Source organism: Mustela nivalis, assembly GCF_964662115.1.
Source record: "Mustela nivalis genome assembly, chromosome: 6".
Classification (NCBI taxonomy): Eukaryota; Metazoa; Chordata; class Mammalia; order Carnivora; family Mustelidae; genus Mustela; species Mustela nivalis.
Window position 1 is genome coordinate 39,695,146 of NC_139025.1, and position 21,582 is coordinate 39,716,727.

The 21,582-nt window shown below is 38.8% G+C and overlaps 1 protein-coding gene across 7 annotated transcripts in view; it reads right to left on the bottom strand.

Moving 5' to 3' along the window:
• LOC309866913 (uncharacterized protein) overlaps positions 1 to 21,582 on the bottom strand; it is a 133,237-nt gene that overhangs the window by 102,818 nt on the left and 8,837 nt on the right. For all 7 annotated transcript variants that reach the window (XR_014312870.1, XR_014312871.1, XR_014312872.1 and 4 more), the window contains exons 3-4: positions 14,738 to 14,794; positions 9,448 to 9,518 (exon numbers count right to left, since the gene is read on the bottom strand). Coding sequence is in view for 1 of the 7 variants with exons in the window: in XM_082735011.1 (XP_082591137.1) it covers positions 9,448 to 9,518; positions 14,738 to 14,794 (128 nt within the window). In the remaining 6 variants the exon portion in view is untranslated. The remainder of the gene's footprint in view (positions 1 to 9,447; positions 9,519 to 14,737; positions 14,795 to 21,582) is intronic.

A 21,582-nucleotide genomic window follows, 5' to 3' on the forward strand; every position in this document is an offset into this window, starting at 1 on the left:
TCTTCTTTGCTAATGGGTGAATATTCACTAAGCGCCTTGCCCTGGCTGGGCCTGCATCAGGTTTCATTAAATGCCTCTTTTCTATCTGAAGGGTTTTTTAGGACACTAATTGTTTTTTCATTATGAGTCACCTGTGGGCTTTTGCAATCATCTAGAAGCGTCTGGTCCCAATCCTTCTGGATTATAGGAATTGAAGGTCCCAATTAGAGACCTGGGGTCCTGCAAGGGCAAATCCTTTTAACCTTAATTCACTGGGGACCTTCTCTGAACAGAACTGTTTTGCTGTCTTTAACCTTCTTGTTCCCTTACAAAACAGCACACAAGGAATTGTTTTTCTCCTTAGTGTGTCTTCTTAATATTATGTCTATGTCTGCATACAGGTAATTTAGGGATTAATTCCAACCCTAGATTATTTTACTATTAAGAGTTATGTTAAATCTTTCCACTTGTTTAGCTTTGAAATGAACATTGAGTGAAGAGTCACTTAATGGTAAAATATTTGAATGTTTAATGAAAATATTAGTAAGCTGAAACCCAAGGGGAGATGAAAACCAGAATAATCCTTTGGTTCTCAGGATTCAGAGATTCAGACCCACAGGGAGGCACCATTTTACTGCTATAATTTATGGCCAAATTAGACATAAGAAGTGATGGTGAAACTACAGTTTGGAATAAGGTATTTTGATATTAAGCAGTTTCTCTTTAGCAAATGGTCATTGGCAAGAATAATGTAAATAATTTATGTATGTAACTTCATATTTTGAAAAATTATTTTCTTGTTTACATGTATCATCCTCTGAGTTGAAGTGTGCATTTTTTTAGGTTCAGAAAAATATGACTTAACGAGCACTCACTGAATATCAGATGTGATGCCAGATGCCTTACATATATTATCTCTAAACCTCAGAATAGCCATGCAGGGTAGGGATTATTGTCCCATTTTTCAGATGAGGAAACTGAGCCTTGGAGAGGCTAAGTGCCTTTCTCTAGGTCACACAGCCTATAAATGTCAGAACTAGGACTCTCAACCATCTTTTCGACTATACTACACAGTCCCTAGAAATTGTAGGCATAGAATTTTAAAAATTGTAGTAAGATATACTTAACATAAAAACTGCCATTTAAACCACTTTACATATACAGTTCCGTGGCATTAAGTACATTCATGTTGCTGTGCAATCATCACCACTGTCCATCTCAAGAGTTTTTTCTTTTTTTCTTTAAAGATTTTATTTATTTTTTTGACAGAGAGAAAGAGAGATCACAAGTAGTCAGAGAGGCAGAAAGAGGGGGAGGGGGAAGCAGACTCCCTGCTGAGCAGAGAGCCTAATGCGGGGCTCAGTCCCAGGACCCTGAGATCCTGACCTGAGCCGAAGGCAGAGGCTTAACCCACTGAGCCACCTAAAAAAAAAGCTTTGGGGGGCTCCTGGGTGCGCAGTTTGTTAAGCAACTAACTCTTAGTTTTGGCTCAGGTTGGGATTTCAGGATCATCAGATAGAGCCCCATGTTGGGCTCCATGCTCAGTGTGGAGTTTGCTCTCCATTCTCTCTCTCTCTCTCTCCCTTTGCTCCTCCCACTCATGCTCTCACTCTCTCTCTAAAATAAATAAATACATCTTAAAAAAAAATTTTTCTCTATTCCAAACTGAAATTCCGTACCCTTTAAACAATAACTCCCTATTTCTTCCTCCCCTCAGCCCATGGTAATCTATATTATACTTTTTGTCTCCACAAACTTGACTACTCTGCATGTTTCATATAAATGAAATCATACAATATTTATACCTTTATGTATGGCTTATTTCACTTAGCATGTTTTTGAGATGTATCCATATTGTAGCATATGTGTCAGAATTTTATCCCTTTCTTAATATTCCATTATAAGTATATACCATGCTTTATCAATTTCATTGCTTATCTGTTCATCTATCAATGGATATTTGGATTGTTTCCACGTTTTGGCTAGTATGAATAATGGTGCTATGAACACTGGTGTTCAAATATCTATTTGAGATCCTGCTTCCAATTCTTTTTTGGGGGCATATACCTAGAAGTGGACTTTCTGGATCATATGGTAATTCTATGTTTAACTTTTGTTAAGAACCACCATATTGTCTTGAAGCCTTAGAATTTTACATTAAGACATTTGATTCTTAAAAAATCCCCCATGTGTAATGCTGAGGTAAATCTCAACTACTGGCTGAACTGACAGCACCAGGCCTATCTCCTCAATCTGTGGGCTCTGATTCAGGCATAGAGTTAAGGGAGCTTGAGTCATTTGACAAGCAAGAGATTGTTCTTTCCTTACTGTGGGCCTTTGCCAGCATGTGGCCATCCATGTCTGGCTCTTGCCCTGGGTATTCCAATTAAAAGGAAATTCTTTTGAAAGAATGTGCTTGTAGGGGAGGGTTATCTTTCTTAGTAAAATTAAGCCCAAACATCTCTATTTCTGGACTCTGAATGGAACAATACCTAATCTTTGATCATTTTATTGTTCAAATTACAGACACACAAAGCCACCTTGAACTGCAGATAATGAATAATCCCATTTATGAACCAGTTGTCATGTTTTCATATCATAATAATGTTAAAAAATGCAGCTGATGCTAGGCTTCCTCTTTTTTTTTTTTTTTTTTTTTTTAAGATCTTATTGATTTCTCAGAGAGAGAGAGAGAGAGAGAGACAGCACAAGTAGGGGGAGTGGCAAGCAGAGGGAGAAGCAGGCTCTCTGCTGAGCAGGGAGCCTGATATGGGACTCGATCATAGGACCCTGGGATCATGACCCAAGCCGAAGGTAGATGCTTAACGGACTGAGCCACTCAGGTGTCCCAGATGCTAGGTTTCTTTACTTGTGGGGCCATGCCAACTAAGAACCACTGGGGGGAAAAAATGGAAACAGTATTTGGTAGAGTGGTATGTTAGTCAACTAATGATTACTTAATGAATGATTTCACTGTGCCTGTAATGCCTTCTGCATTAATGGATATTAATGACATCCTATGAATTTGCTTTAGCAATAATCATTGTGTGCCCATGTTCAATTCAGCATATATTCATTGCATGTCTGTTCTGTTCTACTATTAGGAGTAGAGGAACAACGAACTAAAGGGTACACCAATGATTAGACATATACTCCATCCCAGAATTTCTTCCCCATTTATAAAAGAACTATAGAGCTGGAAGAAGATCATAGGATTTATCCAGTCCAATATCTTCCTTTCTCAACTCCACTTCCTCAGTATATTATAGATGAGAAAATTAAGGCCTTCAAAGATGGAGTTGTTATGAACACAGAGATCTGGGTTTGAATCCCTATACATGAGTATGTATCTTTTTGGGTAATCTTTCCTAATTTTTTTTTTTTAAGATCTTATTGATCTTATTGATTTCTCAGAGAGAGAGAGAGAGAGAGACAGCACAAGTAGGGGGAGTGGCAAGCAGAGGGAGAAGTTTATCTGTAAAGATAACTTTTTGTTTATCTGTAAAGATGAGCTTCAGACACTCCCTTTGTTCTGAAATATTCTCTCCTCTTTGTTTGTATGATACCATTCCTTTTGGATTTTCTTTCTTTTTCCTGATTAGTCATTGTTTTCTTTCATAGTCCCTCTTGCTTGGCTTATCTAATAAATACTGGAATTCTTGGAACTCTACCTTGGGCCCTCTTCTCTTACTACTCTATACTCTTTTCTTGAGAAATCTCATCCATTCCCATCTATAGGCTGGTGATCCCTAAATATGTATCCTCTGCCTTGAAATTTCTTCTGAGCTCCAAACGAATACACCCATTTGTCTGCCTGATTTCCATCCAGGGATCCCATAGGTACTTTAAACTCCACAATACCAAAACTGAGCCGAGAATATTCACCCATGCCTGCTCCTTCTCCAGTATTTGCAATCCTAAGTTTTCCAAGACAGAACCTGACAGATATTCTCTAGCCAACAAATGTTTAAGTTGTGTTGCTTTTATCCCCCTAACTATATCTGGCATCTGTCTACATCTCTATCCTGACCACCACATTATTGCCACCATCCTTACTCAGATTCTCATCATCTTACCTAAACAACTACTTGCCTGTCTCCTGAATGACCTTCTGCTTCAAATAGCACTCTCTTCCAATCCATTTTTCACACTCCACTCAGAGCAATCACTCAAACATATCTGATCTATCACTCAAACACATTTAGAGGAACACCTCTATTTAAAACCGCCCAATGGTCTCTAGTTGCCCTTAGACAAAATGTAAACCTCTAAACTTGTGTAGCAGGGTAGAACATTTATTATCCTAACAACTGGAACTGGAATTTTTCTTGGTGAAGAGAAAGTGGTCTTTGCTTAAGAAAAATCCTTCAAGACTGCTGGAGATTGGCTGAGAGAAGATCTAATGAAAGACATGACATGCCAGAAGTCAAGGTAACAAATTGTTGACTGACAACAAATTGTCAGTCAAAATAAGTAGAAATATGAAGTTAGTGAAAGATCTGATGGTAACATGGCTGAGGACTTTGGGGAATCAGAATTCGAGTATTTACTTTAACTTTTACAGTACAATGTTATAAGCATCTCATATACTCTGTAAATCTACTTATATAAATTACCTGGGTGTGTCAGTGATTGTGTGTACACGTGTGTGTGTGTGTGTGTGTGTGTAAAGGAAAGGAAAGAGCTTGTCCCATGTCTTGGTCAACATTGTGTAGGAATAGGACCAGTACTCACTCATGCAGTGATAATCCTTTAACTGAATTAAGCAGAAATTCATAGTTAGTAATATAAACCTACTAGAAATTTGATGAAATCCTGGAGAAGGCTTTGGATTTTCTAAACTCCTGTGGAATGGCGTTTTAGATCTGGCTTATCTAGATCTTTGTCAAGCTGACAGTGACTTACACAAGATTCCATTATCTTCATTATCTCTCCACTGCCTTTTTCCCCTCTGGATTTGTCTCTCATTCTTTTTATTCCTGGACTTTATATTCTAGGTATGCTTAAGTGTTTCCATTCACTCAAACTTGATGTTTCCATTCACTCTAATCTTCTTGTCTTTGCAAATAGAGCACTGCTCTTCCCAATATTAACTGGGTTAACTCTATTTTTCCTTCTGATTGCAGAGAATTGTTAGGGCAGTGAAACTATTCTGAATCATTCTGTAATGGTGGATGTATGTCATCCTCTGTCAAAACTCATAAAATATGACATGATGTAAAACATGGACTTTAGTTAATAATAATGTATCAATGTAGGTTTGTCAGTTGTAACAAATGTACCTCACTGATGTAGGGTGTTAATGAAACTGAAATTGGGGTGGTGGCAGTGAGGGCAGAGAGGGATATATGGAGACTCTTGTACCTTCTGTTCAGTTTTCTGTAAACTTAAATTGGCTCTAAGAAATAAATATCTATTAGTTTTCTGTTTCTAAAAGATTATTTGAGGGGCGCCTAAGTGGCTTCGTTGGTTAAGTGTCTGCCTTCAGCTCAGGTGGTGATCCCAGGGTCCTGGGATGGAGCCCTGCATCAGGCTCCCTGCAGGAAGCCTGCTTCTCCCTCTTCCTCTGTCCCTCCCCCTACTCTTGTTCTCTCTCTCTCAAATAAATAAATAATAAAAAGTTATTTGAGGGGCACCTGGGTGTCTGGTTAAGCCTCTGCCTTTGGCTCTGGTCGTGATCTCAGGGTCCAGGGATGGAGCCCTGTGTCAGGCTTTCTGCTCAGCAGGGAACCTCATTCCTCCTCTCTCTCTCTCTATCTGCCTCTCTGCCTACTTGTGATCTCTGTCAAATAAATAAATAAAATCTTTTAAAAAATATATAAGGTTATTTGAGAGAGAGTGTGTGCATGTGCCCCTGGCTGGGGGAGCAGAGACAGAGGGACAGGGTGAGATAGTCTTAAGCAGACTCCACACTCAGCATGGAGTCCAACCCTAGGCTTGATCTCATGACCCTGAGATCACAACCTAAGCTGATGCTTAACTTACTGTGCCACCCAGGTGCCACTATTAATTTTCTTCAGTAGCTAACAAAACAAAACAAAACAAAACAAAACAAAACCCACAAAAAAAGCACATGCAAGATCTAGCACAGGCAAAGGGAGAAGCCAATATACTTGGGTGTTTATATTTTAAGCTCTTTCTACTTTAAGGTCCTGAGACTGATGGTGATGACCTGGAAGATACTAAGGAACATGTGGTGCCAAAGTTTCTCTGCACTCTTACCAAGTCTGTGAAGACAGAAAGTAACTTTGTATCAAAAAATTCTAGGGGAACTATTTCAAACCAAAAGCTACCAGGGTCTAGGGCACTTATTTAGAGGGGAGGGCCAAGTAGGTGGCGGAAGTTAGGTGGTTGAGGATTAAATATGCAGGCTTGAACCTGCATCCACTGAAGTATATGAAGATATAATGATAAAGGAATGAGACAGTCCCTAAGATTTCAACTGTAGTCTGTGATAAAGAGATGATGAGATGAGAAGAGTTGTTAAATCACCAAAGGCCATTCTGTCACTTTCCAGTGATTGATAATCATCTTCAGAATCAAAGGATTCTGCAAGGGTCTGTGGTAACTAAAATCCACTCTTCTCTTAGAATTTTTTCGCATTGAGAAATACTTTTAAAATACACTTGAACTTAATAATTGATTTTGTAAATTTGCATATATATATTATCCCTCATGTAGCACCTAGAAAAAAATTAAACTATTTTTAATGCTTTATTAACAACCAATTAATGCTTCTACTCTCAAAAAAATCCCACTCACCTGTGGATAAAAGATACACATGAAGCATATTAGAATGATTACCTCTTGGCAGAGAGGGGAATGGGAGTAAAAAGCCTAATAAATAAAAAGCCTAAATAAATAAAACCAGAGATTACCTTGCACAGGCCAATGATAATGCTATGTCCTAAAAAAAGAATGATTCCCTTAACCCTCCACAATAGTTTAAAGAAGGTATCAGTAATTCTTATTTGGGAAGTAGAGTGGCATATCATGTTCTCTCAGATATGTTTGGGTGGATTAAAAGACTGAAGAGGAATGAATTAAATGAGCTTTCCAACTATAAACTTGATGAAGGTGGTTTGATGAGTAGAAAGAATGCCAGGTTAGAAGTCAGAAGGGAGGGGTGCCTGGATGGCTCAGTGGGTTAAGCCTCTGACTTTGGTTCAGGTCGTGATCCCAGGGTCCTGGGATTGAGCCCCGCATCGGGCTCTCTGCTCAGTGGGGAGCCTGCTCCACCACCCACCCCCACCTCCTCCCCGCCTGCCTCTCTGCCTACTTGGGATCTCTGTCTGTCAAATAAATAAATAAAATCTTTAAAAGAAAAAAAAAAAAGAAGTCAGAAGGGAGTTCTACTTAGGCTACTTCAATAGCAAGGCTGATACTGGGTTGGGTATAGAGATGCTTTGGAGGTAGAATCATGAAAATAGGGGATATTTTTGGTTGTGAGGGGTGAAGAAGAGGAAGAAATCAAGAATGACTATACTATTTCTGCTTTGGATGACTGAGAAGCTGGGAAACATAAGCAGAGAGGGAGGTTTGGGAGCTGAGTAAGATGAATTCAGTTGGGTGTATTGAAGCTGATGTGGGTAGAGGTCAGGAAAATGCAACCTGCAGAAAGAAGCTGCTGACTGGGGATGGTGTGATTGATCAAGGGCCCCTGGTCATAGGGTGCTCTGACCTTCTTTACATCAATCAGGCCCAGGCCACACCTCCTATGGGTTGCTTCCAGTCAGTGACTGGGCATGGCAAGAATACTGAACACTTAGAATCTTCCTCCTTTTACCACCAACGTTGGTTTCAGGACTCTCCATCAGCCTTGCCGAAATTCCTTAGAATTGCACAGCAATCTATGGCTCTTCCCTCAACCTCCCTTCCTTCTCCCCTCAAAAAGGGGTAGGTAGTCTGTGCTTTCCCAGTCTCACTGTTTTTTTCTCTATTTTCCCTCATTAATATTTCCCCCAATTCATCTCTTGCTTCTCTAATCTTGTTTTGGCATTTGCTTCTCAGACAACCCACACTAACATGAAGTGTTATTGGGACATCCACTCGGAGAAACCTAGCTGACATATACAAATATAGGCTGAGAGCTTCTTTAGAAAGGCTCAATTAGAGTGCAAGTAATAGAAAAAGCAGCCCAAATTGGCTCAAATGATAAAACAAGTCCATCAGTAGAGTGGTTTCTGGGCATGGTGTGGTCAGGGATCTGGCTCCATTTCTCCAAAAACTCTTTTGGTTCTTTCCAACTGTGTGTAAACTTTGTCCTTAGGTGGTTGTATCAATCAAAAGCCTGTTTTTTTTTTTTTTGTTTGTTTGTTTGTTTGTTTTGTTTAGATTTTATTTATTTATTTGACAGAGAGATCACAAGTAGGCAGAGAGGCAGGTGGGGTGTGTGCAGGAAGCAGGCTCCCCACCGAACAGCGAGCCTGATGTGGGGCTCAATGCCAGGACCCTGGGATCATGACCTGAGCTGAAGGCAGAGGTTTTAATCTACTGAGCTGCCCAGGCACCACAAAAGCCTGTTCTTTTTCCAGCCTCAGCTCAAATATCTCATTCTCTGTGGAGGCTTACTTACTCAATCAAGTCAGAAATCATTTCTCTCTTTCAAACTTGGATGTCTTAGTTCAAGTTGCTATTTAAAAATACTATAGCCTGGGTGGTTTAAACAACAAACAATTTATTTTTCATTAATCAACTCTCATCTCTTCTTATAATGGCACCAATCCCATTCATGAGGGCTGTGCCCTTGTGATTTAATTACGCCCAAAGTCTCTAGGTATCATCACATCTTCAAATACCATCACACTGGAATAAGATTTCAACATATGAATTTGGGGGTAAACAAATATTTGGTCCAACACTTGAATCTATTTGGCATTGTTTTATCCTGCTTGTCAAGCCTGTTTACATAGCTGCTTCCTCTAGACCAGAAGGGAAAATAATGACCATATTGCATTAACTTTCATCCCTATTAATATTTTACACATAGTTTAATCCAATTAAATTCACTATCATTCTTTACATAGAGAAATAGAATCTGTGCTTAAGCTTATTTAACATTTCAAAGTAATTTAGAAAAGGTAGTACATAGAAAAAATTTGAGGTTCATACATGGCATTTAGTCTCATTAGATAACACTACACCTATGCTGCTAAAACCTCAGGAAGATACAATGAGAATGTAGTTAGATGGGTTAAATATGAGACCTGAAATGTAGGAATGATGCATATAGCTAATAAATTTGGGAAAGATGCATATAGCTAATGAGTTCCAAGCTATGCTTTCAAATATAGGGACAGAATTTAGAAGTTCATCTGAATTGCTTCCTGAAGATTTTGACCAAATACATTCCCTCAGCAAAAAACTAGACTAAGAAAAATAAAAAGAAATGAAATCATAAATATAGAGGAGAAAAACAGTAATATATCTTCATACTCAAACTTAGAAATAAAACAGAAAATGTTCTACCTGTGTATAAACTCCTGTCTGTTTGAATCTTGAATGGTGAATCGCAAATAAAGTAGAGAAGATTGTAAAGACTGTAAAACAAAAGAATAAAAGAATTGTTGATTGAAGACAGATTGACAATAAAGATCTTCTGTAGAAATATAATTGGAGAGAAAATATATTCAAACAAAAGTCACTGTTTAAGATGAAAGTGGAGAATTTCTATCAAACTCAAGAATTCAAATATTTGGCATGCTTCAGTATTTGACAAAGCAATTTTATTTTTTATTATTATTTTTTAAAGATTTTATTTATTTGTTTGACAGACAGAGATCACAAGTAGGCAGAGAGGCAGGAGCAGAGAGAGAGAGAGGAAGGGAAGCAGGCTCCCTGTCAAGCTGAGAGCCCAATGTGGGGCTCGATTCAGGACCCTGGGATCATGACCTGAGCAGAAAGCAGAGGCTTTAACCCACTGAATCACCCAGGTGCCCCTTATTATTATTATTTCTAAAAGATTTATTTATTTGATTGAGAGAGAACAAGTTGGGGAGGGGCAGAATGAGAAGGAGAGAATCTCAGGCAGTCTCCCCCTGAGTCCACCCAGGTGTCTCTGACAAGGCAGTTTTAAAACAAGAAGAATGGGGCACCTGGGTGGCTTTGCTGATTGAGCATCTGACTCTTAATTTTGGTTCAGGCCATGATATTGGGGTCCTGAGATCAAGCCCCGAGTTGGCCCTGGGCTCTGTACAGTCTGCTTAGTATTCTCTCTCTCCCTCTCCCTCTGCCTCTTCTCCTGCTCATGCTCTCTTTCCAGCTCTCTCTAAAATAAATAAATAAAATCTTAAAAAAAAAAAAAAAGTAGGAAGAAACAAGTTTTTCCAACAGGCAGTTATGGAACTCGATATTCCAAGAGGTGATATGGGCTAAGGGTTGTGTTCAATTCAGGGCTATTGAGTTCATATCAAGTTAAAAACTTGGGTTGGTTTAGTGATACAGAGAAGTATTTTGAGGTTGATGTTAGAGGGAACTATCATGCCCTTCTGCCAAATACCTTTTATGCCACGAATGGCCCTCTTGATTAAGATGAGAATTTTTCAGTGATTGGTAGCTAGATGCTCCTCTTGGTGGACTGTGAATGGATGTAAATTTATGAGTGCTTTGGTTTTCAGTTTTATATGCATTTAAGGAACTATTTACATGTAACTTAACTGAATTGTGTCCCCACCTTCAAATTCATTTGTTAAAACCTAACCCTCACTCTGATTGTATTTAGAGATAGGGCCTTTAGGGAAGTAATTAAGGTTAAATGAGGTCATATGAGTAGGACCCTAATCCAATAGGACTGGTGTCCTTATAAGAAGATGAAGAGATAAAAGATTATCACGCAAGGACACATGAAGAAGGCACTGTCTGCAAACTGAGGAGAGAGACCTCACCAGAAACCTACCATGTTGGCAGCTTGCTCTTGGACTTTTATTTTCCAGAACTGCGAGAAAATAATTTTCTGGTTTTTAAGTCTCCCAGTCTGTGGTATTTTTTTATGGCAGTCTGAGAAGGCTAATATGCCTGCTAATGAATCACTAAAATAAGTAAAATAATAAAATTTGGAGTCCATAAACAAAAAACTAGTGTATTACCAAGGGAAAGAATATATATATATATATATATATATATATATATATACACACACACACACACACACACACATTGACTGCTTAGTATGTGTTAGGCACTGTCTACGTATTTCTTTAATCTGTACAATTACTTAAGATTGTGTTGTTATTAACTCCATTTTACAGATGATGAAACTGAGACCCCCCAAAATGACTATTTTGTTTAATGTCACAGAACTCAAACCTGGGTTTCAAACTGACCCCAGACTGTACTGAATACAGTATAAAATAGCATTGTTGAATAGAAATATGATGTGAACCATGTATGTAATCTAAATTTTTCTAGGAACCATATCTTATTTTTTATTTCAAGTTTTAATTTAAATTCCAGTTAGTTAATATACAGTGTAATATTAGTTTCAGGTGTAACCATATAGTGATTCAGTACTTCCATACATCACCCAGTGCTCCTCATGACAAGTGTACTCCTTAATCCTCATCACCTGTTTCACCCATCCTCCCACCCACCTACATTCTAGTAACTGTCAGTTTGTTCTCTATTATTAATAGTCTGTTTCTTAGTTTGCCTCTTTTTTCCCCTTTGCTCATTTGTTTTGTTTCTTGAATTCCACATGTGAGTGAAATCATATTGTATTTGTCTTTCTGACTGACTTACCTCACTTAGTATTATACTCTCTAGCTCCATCCATGTTGTTGCAACTGGCAAGATTTCATTTATTTTATAGCTGAATAATAGTCTCTCTCTCTCTCTCTCTCTCTCTCTCTATATATATATATATATAGTGTGTGTGTGTGTGTGTGTGTGTGTGTATACACATACCACATTTTCTTTATCCAGCCATCTACAGATGGACACTTGGGCTACTTCCTTATCTTGGCTATGGTACATAATGCTGCTATAAAAATAGGGGTACACTATCCCTTTGAATTAGTGTTTTTATATCCTTTATGTAAATACACAGTAGTATGATGTCCTGATCATAGGGCAGTTCTATTTTTAACTTTTTGGGGAACTTCCATACTGTTTTCCAGAGTAGCTGCACCTGTTTTCATTCTCTCCAAAAGTAAAAGAGGGTTCGCCTTTTGCCACATCCTCTCCAACACCTGTTGTGTCTTGTGTTGTTGATTTAAGCCATTCTGACAAGGTGAGACCTCATTGTAGTTTTGATTTGTATTTCCTTGATGATGAGTGATGTTGAGCATCTTTTCATGTGTCTGTTGGCCATGTCTTTTTTTTTTTATTTTTAAGATTTTTATTATTTATTTGACAGAGAGAGAGAGATCACAAGTAGGCAGAGCAGCAGGCAGAGAGAGAGGGGGGAAGCAGGAAGCCTGATCAGAGAGCCCGATGCAGGGCTTGATCCTAGGACCCTGGAATCATGACCTGAGCCAAAAGCAGAGGCTTAACCCACTGAGCCACCCAGGCACCTCCATCTGTATGTCTTCTTTGGAGAAATGTCTATTCATGTCGTCTGCCCATTTTTTAATTGGATTATTTGTTTTTCGCATGTTGCGTTTTCTAAGTTCTTTTTTTTTAAATTTTATTTCTTTATTTGACAGAGAGAGATCACAAGTAGGCAGAGAGGCAGGCAGAGAGTGAGAGAGGAGGAAGCAGGCTCCCTGCTGAGCAGAGAGCCCCATGCGGAACTCCATCCCAGGACCCTGAGATCATGACCTCAGCCGAAGGCAGCGGCTTAACCCACTGAGCCACCCAGGCACCCCTGCGTTTTATAAGTTCTTTATATATTCTTGGATACTAACCTTTTATCGGATATGTCACTTGCAAATTTCTTATAGGAGCCAAATTTTATTTATTCTATTTTTTTAAAGACTTTATTTATTTATTTGACACAGAAAAAGAGATCACAAGGAGGCAGAGAGGTAGACGCGGAGGGTTGAGGGGAAGCAGGCTCCCCACCAAGCAGAGACTCTGACACAGGGCTCGATGCCAGGACAGCTCGATCCCAGGACCCTGAGATCATGACCTGAGCTGAAGGCAGAGGCTTAACCCACTGAGCCACCCAGGTGCCCCTATTTATTTTTTTAAAAGATTTTATTTGACAGAGAGATAGAGCCAGTGCACAAGCAGGGGGGACAGCAGGCAGAAGTGGAGGGAGAGGGAGAAGGGAGCAGGGAGCCTGATGCAGGGCTTGGTCCCAGGACCCTGTGATCATGACCTGAGCTGAAGGCAGAGGCTTAACCCACTGAGCCACCCAGGTACCCAAAACTCCTATTTTTTATATGCATACATAGTTGATATTCTTCCAATTTTTCGGAAGGATATTTTCTTATTATAGTACATCGCTAGTGTTGTCTTGAATTACTGTGGTTTCAAGTGCTCCAGTTGGTGTTAATGAAAACATTTACAGAATTGCTATTTTTTTTTCTATAAAGTTATGTGTGGTTGACATTTTCTTATTATCAAGTTCTTTTTTCCCTAGAAAGTGAGAATATGTAGACTAAGAGGACATCCTGCCTTTTTCTCCACCTAAATAGGTTATATTGTTAGAAAAAAAAAAAAAGAAAAACCACTGGGGTAGATGAATCAGTGGCCTGACCTAGACTGACATCGTGTATGGGTTTTTTTTTTTTTTTTTAACAAGATACAATTGTAAAACATAGTTAAGGGAGCTTCTGTGACTATGAAATAGAATGATGCTAACCAGTCTGAATAAATCTATTATGTTGAATGCAGAACTGTTGGCTCTCTTATGACCTTATTGGATGTGGTTTGGAAGTGTTTCGGAGGTGGTGGGTTTTTTTCCCCCCTTTTCATATTAGCCTAACTTCAGTGTTCCAGAGAAGTGGTTATTTTTAAACCAAGTAAAAAAGAGCTTTATCATATTATCATGGCTACATCACTTCAAGACAGAAAAAGAAATTATTTCAGATGATCTCCTTCTGTTTCACTATATACACATTTATTCTCTCTAGATTCCAAGGATAAGTGGATAAATGCGATGGTTCACATTTGCCCTATAACTAGTGAGAACTGGTTTTCTAAGGCAAATGTTTCTATTCCTTTGCTTTAGCTTTATCAAACGATCTGAGCTGAAACAATCTTTTAAAATGCTATGATGCACTCAGTGTTTTCGAAAGCAGAGCATTGTAACCATTTAGATCCTTCATCATTATAACAATGCGTCCAGTGGCTCTTCTTGTAGAATTAATGCACGGAGCTTCCATTAAGTGTTCTCTGAATCCACTCAGAGATAGGCCAGTCTATTGTCCTCTGAACTATTCATATATAAGATTCAAAAAATGTTCAGAAACATTGCCAATCAGAGAGAGAGAGAGAAAAAAAAAAACCCACACGTCAGCTTTGATAAGAAAGATGTGCTCTTTAAAGGGTCCTTAGGAATTTCAAGGGGGTTCCCAAGGGACGGTGGAATATACAGCTATGAGTTTAAAACAGCTATGAGTTTAAAATTCTAATAGCAGTCCTCCAAAACCCACAAATTGTTGTCAGTTTAAAAAATCTATGGGAAAAAAAGATTAAGAAAAATAAGCTGATTAGACTAATAAAAAAGAATATTATAGCAATCAACTGTGCATTAGTCAAGAAGCAAGTGAAAGAAGCCCAATGCAAACCAGTTTAAGTGAAAAAAAAAAAAAAAAAGATTTAATCGGTTCATGTACTGGGGGAACATCTGAAGAACATCTGACTTTGGGCATACCTGGATCCAGGGTCTCAAATGATGGTTTCAGGATTCTTCTTCTTCTTTTTTTTTCCCCTTTTAAAAAAATTTTTTTATTTTTTTTTATTTCTTTTCAGTGTTTCAGAATTCATTGTTTATGCACCATACTCAGTGCTCCATGCAATACATGTCCTCCACAACACCCACTAGCAGGCTCACCCAACATCCCATCCCTCTCCCCTCCAAAACCCTCAGTTAGTTCCTCGAAGTCCACAGTCTCTCATGATTCATCTCCCCCTCCAATTTCCCCCCACTCCCTCTCTCCACCTCCCCATGTCCTCCATGTTATTCCTTATGCTCCACAAATAAGCAAAACTATATGATTATTGACTCTCTCTGCTTGACTTATTTCACTCAGCTAATCTCTTCCAGTCCCATCCATGTTGATACAAAAGTTGGGTATTCATCCTTTCTGATGGAGGCATAATACTCCATAGTATATATGACCACATCTTTATCCATTCATCCATTGAAGGGCATCTTGGTTCTTTCCACAGTTTGGCAACTGTGGCCATTGCTGCTATGAACATTGGAGTACAGATGGCCCTTCTTTTCACTACATCTGTATCTTTGGGGTAAATACCCAGCAGTGCAATTGCAGGGTCATAGGGAAGTTCTATTTTTAATTTCTTAAGGAATCCCCACACTGTTTTCTACAGTGGCTGCACCAACTTGCATTCCCACCAACAGTGTAAGAGGATTCCCCTTTCTCTACATCCTCTCCAACACATGTTTACTGCTTGTTAATTTTGGCCATACTAACTGGTGTAAGGTGGTATCTCAATGTGGTTTTGATTGGAATCTCCCTGATGGCTAGTGATGATGAACATTTTTTCATGTTAGCTATTTGTATGTCTTCATTGGAGAAGAGTCTGTTCATGTCTTCTGCCCATTTTTTGACAAGAATATCCGTTTTGTGTGTGTTGAGTTTGAAGAGTTCTTTGTAGATCTTGGATATCAGCCCTTTGTCTGTACTGTCATTTGCAAATATCTTCTCCCATTATGTGGGTTGCCTCTTTGTTTTGTTGACTGTTTCCTTTGCTGTGAAGAAGCTTTTGATTTTGATGAAATCCCAAAAGTTCATTTTCACTTTTGTTTCCTTTGCCTTTGGAGACCTATCTTGAAAGAAGTTGCTGTGGCTGATGTTGAAGAGGTTACTATGTTCTCCAGGATTCTTCTTCTTCTTCTTTTTAATAAAATATTTTATTTATTTATTTGACAGAAAGAGAGAGAGATCACAAGTAGGCAGAGAGGCAGGCAGAGAGAGAGGGGGGAAGCAGACTCCCTGCTGAGCAGAGAGCCCCATGTGGGGCTTGATCCCAGGACCCTGAGATCATGACCTGAGCCGAAGACAGAGGGTTAACCCACTAAGCCACCCAGGTGCCCCTCCAGGATTCTTCTTATCTGTCTTTCCTTTCCGTTTAGTTTTGTTCCTTTCTATTTTATAGGGCATTTCTCCCTATGATGGAAATATGGCCTCTGGCAATGCAGATGTCATTGCTCTACACTTTCAGCTCCAAAGGGAGAGAGAAAACTATCAGTCTCCAATTTGGAAAACTTCATGAATATTGATCACTCTGTGTTGGATTACTTGTCAAATGGGCCACTCAGGGCAGTCACTATTTCCAGGGGGCTACAGTCCTGTGGTCTGCTTGGCCTGGCTCACAGGCCTGCCCCTTGGTGGAGGTGATGGGGAATGGAGGTCCATCAGATCCACAAAGAATAGGGGAAAGGTGGTGACTCAAATGGGAATAGTACAAAGATGAAAATAGTTATATGTTTTGCAAAGCTATTGGAGAAAACATAAATAGTTCAGGTTCTAACAATTCTGAAAATTGCTTTTCAGATTTGGAGATTTTGTTCAAGTAGTTTCCAATTGAGTAGGTTGGGTTGGGCTCTGAGATTCTTTATTTCTAAGCAAGCTTCAGGGACCACACTTGAGTAGCACTACTCTAGAAGACATTTGTAAATTGGGTATGATTTTATAGCATCTGGTCAGCAGAAAACCAAAGCAGATTACCTGTGTGAGGTTGAGTTTTGAAAGCTTCAGATTTAATTATCTGAATTACTCTTTATCAGGAGTACTAACATACAAACTTTAATGTTCTTTTGGACCATACTGTTTTGTTACTTGTTAAGTGTCCTCAACTAGAAGGAGTGCAATGATTAACACACTTACCTTGAACATAGTTTTGAGAAATAATGAAGTAAGATACATCTGGAATATACTGTTCTCCTTAAGACATAATGTGAGAAAGAGAAAGGTATGGGGCTAGGGCTGGGACTGTGGTCTGTCTCACAGTCATGGGGCAAGGCTGGGACTGAATAGAACTCATTTCCATGGGTTGTGGGAAGATGTACAGGTGGGCAGAGTGTGACTTCTTGGTCCTTGGCAATAGAGAGAGCTAGTAACAGGGCTCCATCTCCAGGGCTAGGGCTTAGGGATAGTGATGTGCATAGGATGTGGATAGGAGGGGGGATGAATATAGACACTGGCACGAGCAAGGTAAAGATGAAGGTAAAGTACAGAGACTGGGAGAATGGGCAGATTATGAAGGTAAGTATTTAAGTCATTGGAACCAGGGAGAAGGCAAGGGCTTAGTTTTAGAAGCACAGTTGAACTCAAGGTACCAAATCTTAGATATGAAATGGAAAACAGGCTGGCTTGATGTCTGTTCCCTTAGTGTGCAACAAGAGTTCTGCAGAGCTCATGCTGGAGGGAGTAGAGGTCATGCATCTTGAAAGAGTAGAAGGAGTAAGGCCACAAGTCCCAACTAAAAGGCCCCAGGTATAAAGGATGAATGTATTGACAAGAAATCAGATAAGTTATTACTACTGGAGAAAGTTCCAAGCTTTTATGCATATCTCTTTATTTCAATTTTATAATTACTGAATCTAATCATTATTGTTTAATGCATCAATTGAGAAAGAAATGTGTTCTTACCACAAGAGTGGTAGTGATACTAGATACACAGATTTGTAACCCAAGTCTGTATGATTGCCCAGAGGTTCTACAAACAGGAATCAGTTAAAAAAGTCTATTGAATTTGAGATAGTTATTTTGAACTGTAGTATTTCCTCTTGGCTCATTGGTTAGTTGCAAAGGAACTTGCCTAAGATATAAGCTGGAAGGCTTACTAGTTTTTAACTTCTTTGGATTTATTTCTTAAAAGAATTGGGTTTTGGATAAAAAGGAGAAATCTGATTGGTTATCTACCTAAAGTATAATGCAAATTACCGGAAATAATATATTATTTATCTTCAAACAAATTTCTTTTTTTTTTTTTTAAGATTTTATTTATTTATTTGACCAAGAGAGTCAGTGAGAAAGGGAACACAAGCAAGGGGAGTGTGAGAGGGAGAAGCAGGCTTCCTGCTGAGCAGGGAGCCTGATATGGGGGTTGTGGGGCTGGATCCCAGGACCCTGGGATCATGACCTGAGTGGAAGGCAGACGCTTAACAGCTGAGCCGCCCAGGTGCCCCGAAACAGAAATTTCTATACCAAAAATTTATAGAGCAAAGAAGTTCTCTAACGGTATATAGGAAGGTATGAAGACCTAAAACTTTAAGGGATACTTGTTTTCTTTTCCAATTCCACCTTCAAAATACTGCCATTGCTTTTCACTCTGCACCTATTCACCCTTTCTCTCCAATCAGTTAGTACTGAGTATAGCAGTGAGCTCTCTTTGGAAGCCTTTGGAACTTTGAGATGGGGAGGATTCCCCGAACTTCTCTCAAATTCAACTTGACATCACAAGGGCAGAAAGGAATCAGGAATGGTTCCTTATTTCCATGTATTACTTAAGATATAAAAAAGTCCCATCTTTGATTTCCTTGGATAACTGCCAAACCCTTTTGTAGAAGGGGCAGAACAAGAGAATCTATGCTAAAGGCAATAGCAGTCACACAAGTTTAAGAAGTAATTCAGAGACAACATATGCATTTTGTGGCATAGATTCAAGAATAAGAAACAGTTTAAAAGAATTCTAAAAAAACATTGATTAGGGAATGCCAAGTTAGCAAGTAGATACAAATTTAAAAACAATATGTCCCTGGTGATTCAGGATGACTCAGCTAAAATGGTCATCTTAATTTAGGATGTTTTTTGAAGGCCTCCTCAGGTGGGGTGTGTGTGTGTGTGTGTGTGTATGGAAGATAGAAGAAATCAATTTAATGTTTTTCATTGGGTGAATTGAAATTATGCAAATTTGCTTTTCTTGGAGTTTAACAGATGAATAATTGACTCCATTAATTGACTTCAGAAAGCTGATGATAAACCTTTTACTTTTTATAATCATTTCAGACAGAAAATATGTAAAAATAGTGCAAAGATTTCATGTATATGCTTCAACCAGCTTCTTTTATGTTAACTATTTATTTAACATTGTACAATGGACAAACCAGGATTAGCATTGGCACATTGTTATTAACTAAATTATGAATCTTATTGAAAGTTCACCAGTGTTTTTCTAGTGTCTTTTTCCCCCCCATTTCAGGATCTGATCTTGGATTCTACATTGCATTTAGTGTGCCTCTCTTTAATCTCTGTCAATCTTTAGTCTTTTCTTATCTTTTGCAACATGGACTCTTTTGAAGAATACTGTGTTAGTTTGTAGAATGTCTCTCCAGTTTGGGCTTGTCTAATGTTTTCTCATGATGGGGTCATATATTTTTGGCAAGAATACAAGTAATTTTGTGTCCTCCTTAGGACATAACAGAGGTACATGACATTGACACATCTTATTACTGGTGATGTAATCTTGATTGCTTGGTTAAGTGGTTATGTCAGGTTTCTTCACTAAAAAGTTACTATTTTCCCTTTTGAAATTCATAATTATCTTGGGTTATTTTGAGAGTTAGGTTAAAATCATATTTCTCCTCAAACTTTTGTCCATTGATTTTTACATCCATAGGAAGATCTTGTCTGTAACAACTATTATTATAAGTATGCCCAGTAGTGAATTTGTACTTCTTAAATTCTCTCTATATTTATTAACTGGAATTCTATAAGGAGGAGCTGCCCTTTTCCCCCCATTTATTTACTCAATTATTTGGCTCATGGATATTTTATGGATTAAAATCTAATACTATCATCGCTGATTTAGTTGCCCAAATTTTTCCATATTTGGCCATTGTGGGGTTCCTTCAGTTTGGCTCCTGTATCCTTTTGATTTATCACATCTTTTTGTGAGAACTTCCTTTTTTTCTGGTACCACAGGATTATCCATGTTCATCCTGTCCCAGCCCAGGAATCAACCACTTCTCTAATGAGCCCTGATTCCTTTTATTGGCTTTGCCCTGTGGTCCTATACTGCTCTCTGCTCTGGTGGGCAGCCTTTTGGGTGTGATATCCCCCTACACTCTGGGCTCAGTTTAAATGATGTGGGCTTTAGATGTGGGCTCTCATCTAAAGCCCATATCTTTAGATGCCATATAGTTGAATGCTATGGAGGACTAAACTTCCCAGCTACATTTAACTGTGTTGCTTAGACTGAGAGGTGGGGTTAGGGTAACTTCCTTCTTTCTCTGGGCCTTTGGGGGAGTGTAATTTGAACTCATAGGGGTAGAGATGTCAAAGCACTCTCAGTGAATGGATGGTTCAGAGAAGTAGAAGCAGGACAGGACTCAGCAAGGGCTCAGTCTTTGGGATCTAATAATAATCACTTCACGTAGCATTTGAACTTCTGCTTTATACTTCCTTTCTGTTATCCTCTAACCCTTAAGTAAAATTTTATTCTCTATACTTCAGGGATTTTAATGGGGAATCTGTCCTATGTGGATAGAGGTGAAAAGGAGAGAACAGAATCTTCTTCCTTGAAGCTTGAGAAGTTACAATGAGGGGATGGATTATAGGTAGAGACATCTGTGCCCAATATCGTGGTAATCTCATGCAGTAGCAAGAGTGCAGTATCAAGATAAGGTGGTTATAGCAGAAAAATATAAAAACACTTGTAACACAATATGGGGAAATTCTTTCAACCAAGGTAGTTTCCTTCAAATAAACCAACAGGGTCCATTGTAATTTTCCCATTTAGTGGAAGTGTGATCTGTGATCCTGTGACCTTATTTTGTAGTTACAGGTTGCTAAAGCCTAGATATTATGTAGAGATCTTCTAAAATTTACCTGGCTAGTTTTGGCCCATCCCATTTGGGATCATCATGAATTTTGTTTCTATCACCCATCATATTAACTATTCTTTTTGGTTATAATTCTGCTCATTTAAAAAACATGACCTTTTTTTAACCTTCATCTAAGTACTGAATAAAAATGTTGATTTACAGTGACTTGTGGCACTGCACTGTGGTCTTCCTGCAGTTAGAGAACTAATGTCTCAATCTCTGGTTTCTAAAATTGACTCTTTTTCCTGTTTCTGAGCAAAGGAGATTCTCTTCCCATTCCAGGATTCTGGTACCTCTCTCATCATCCATTGATTCTCTAAGTTTCCGGACTCAGAGACTACCTCATTACCGTCATTCAAGGTCCAAGAATGTAATTCACTAGGCACCTGACTGGCTCAGTCACTAGAGTATGCAACTCTTGATCTTTTGAGCCTCATGTTGGGTGTAGAGATTACTTAAATATTTGGGGGGAACCTCTGGGTGACTCAGTCAGTTTATCATCTCACTCTTGATTTCAGCTCAGGTCATAATCTTAGGGCCTTGGGATGAAGCCTAGAGTCCTACCTTGGGCTCCGTGTTCAGAGGGAAGTCTTTTTGAGATTCTGTCTCACTATCTGCACCTCCCCTCTGCACTCACACATATGTATGCAGTCTCTCTCTCATAAACAAATACATCTTTTAAGAAAATAAAATCTTTTTTATTT